The 697-nt window shown below is 48.5% G+C and overlaps 1 protein-coding gene across 1 annotated transcript in view; it reads right to left on the minus strand.

The window, feature by feature from the left end:
• Positions 1-697, minus strand: part of lrig1 (leucine-rich repeats and immunoglobulin-like domains 1) — a 31,846-nt gene that overhangs the window by 4,575 nt on the left and 26,574 nt on the right. The window contains exons 11-12 of the mRNA XM_017429978.3: positions 360-431; positions 109-272 (exon numbers count right to left, since the gene is read on the minus strand). Coding sequence (XP_017285467.1) covers positions 109-272; positions 360-431 — 236 coding nt within the window. The remainder of the gene's footprint in view (positions 1-108; positions 273-359; positions 432-697) is intronic.

Here is a 697-nt window from a genome sequence, read left to right on the forward strand (position 1 = left end):
GGGGGGGCGGGGGGTATCGACACGAGACGCCAGATTTAGGGAGATATTTGTGGATTGATTGAGTGACGTCAAGTCAATCAGATAAGAGGTGAAGAAAACACGACGTACCACACACAAAGCTGCTGACTGGGGCTTGAAAGATGTCGGTTCCCTGCAAGCTCACCGGGTGGGCACAGGTGGCGTTTACACCGGCCTGCAGACCACGTGACGACAACCAGCCGGGCAGCCACTGCAGCTGGCAGTCGCACAGGAAACTGTTGCTCTGAATCAGACTGGAGCAAAACAAACTGGGTCACTTCTATATCTAACGAAAGAGGACCGTGATTTAGCTGAAGTGCATTAGTTTAACTGGTACTCACAGGTTTCTCAGGTTTTTCATTTTACTGAAAGCATCAGGTTGGATGGAACGAATAGCATTTTCTCCCAAGTTCCTGTTAGAACGACAAAAAACAAACAAACATACAAATCGGTTTTATAGCTGCATGAATTACAGCTTCATGCAAAATCTACCGAGAATCTGGAAACCGGAGTGAAAATAATCAGGCCTGCACAAAAGGATTCCCGAGCAGCTCTCTGTCTCTGCCCTCGTTTCAAACGGGGCCTGTGAAAGAGCTTATAGGAATTCCATTTCGCCTCCTGAGCTCACCATATGCTCAATAACTTAGTTCCCGTGTTGAGGAAGGGAGGGAGGGGGGGA

This window comes from Kryptolebias marmoratus, linkage group LG4, assembly GCF_001649575.2.
Source record: "Kryptolebias marmoratus isolate JLee-2015 linkage group LG4, ASM164957v2, whole genome shotgun sequence".
Taxonomy (NCBI): domain Eukaryota; kingdom Metazoa; phylum Chordata; class Actinopteri; order Cyprinodontiformes; family Rivulidae; genus Kryptolebias; species Kryptolebias marmoratus.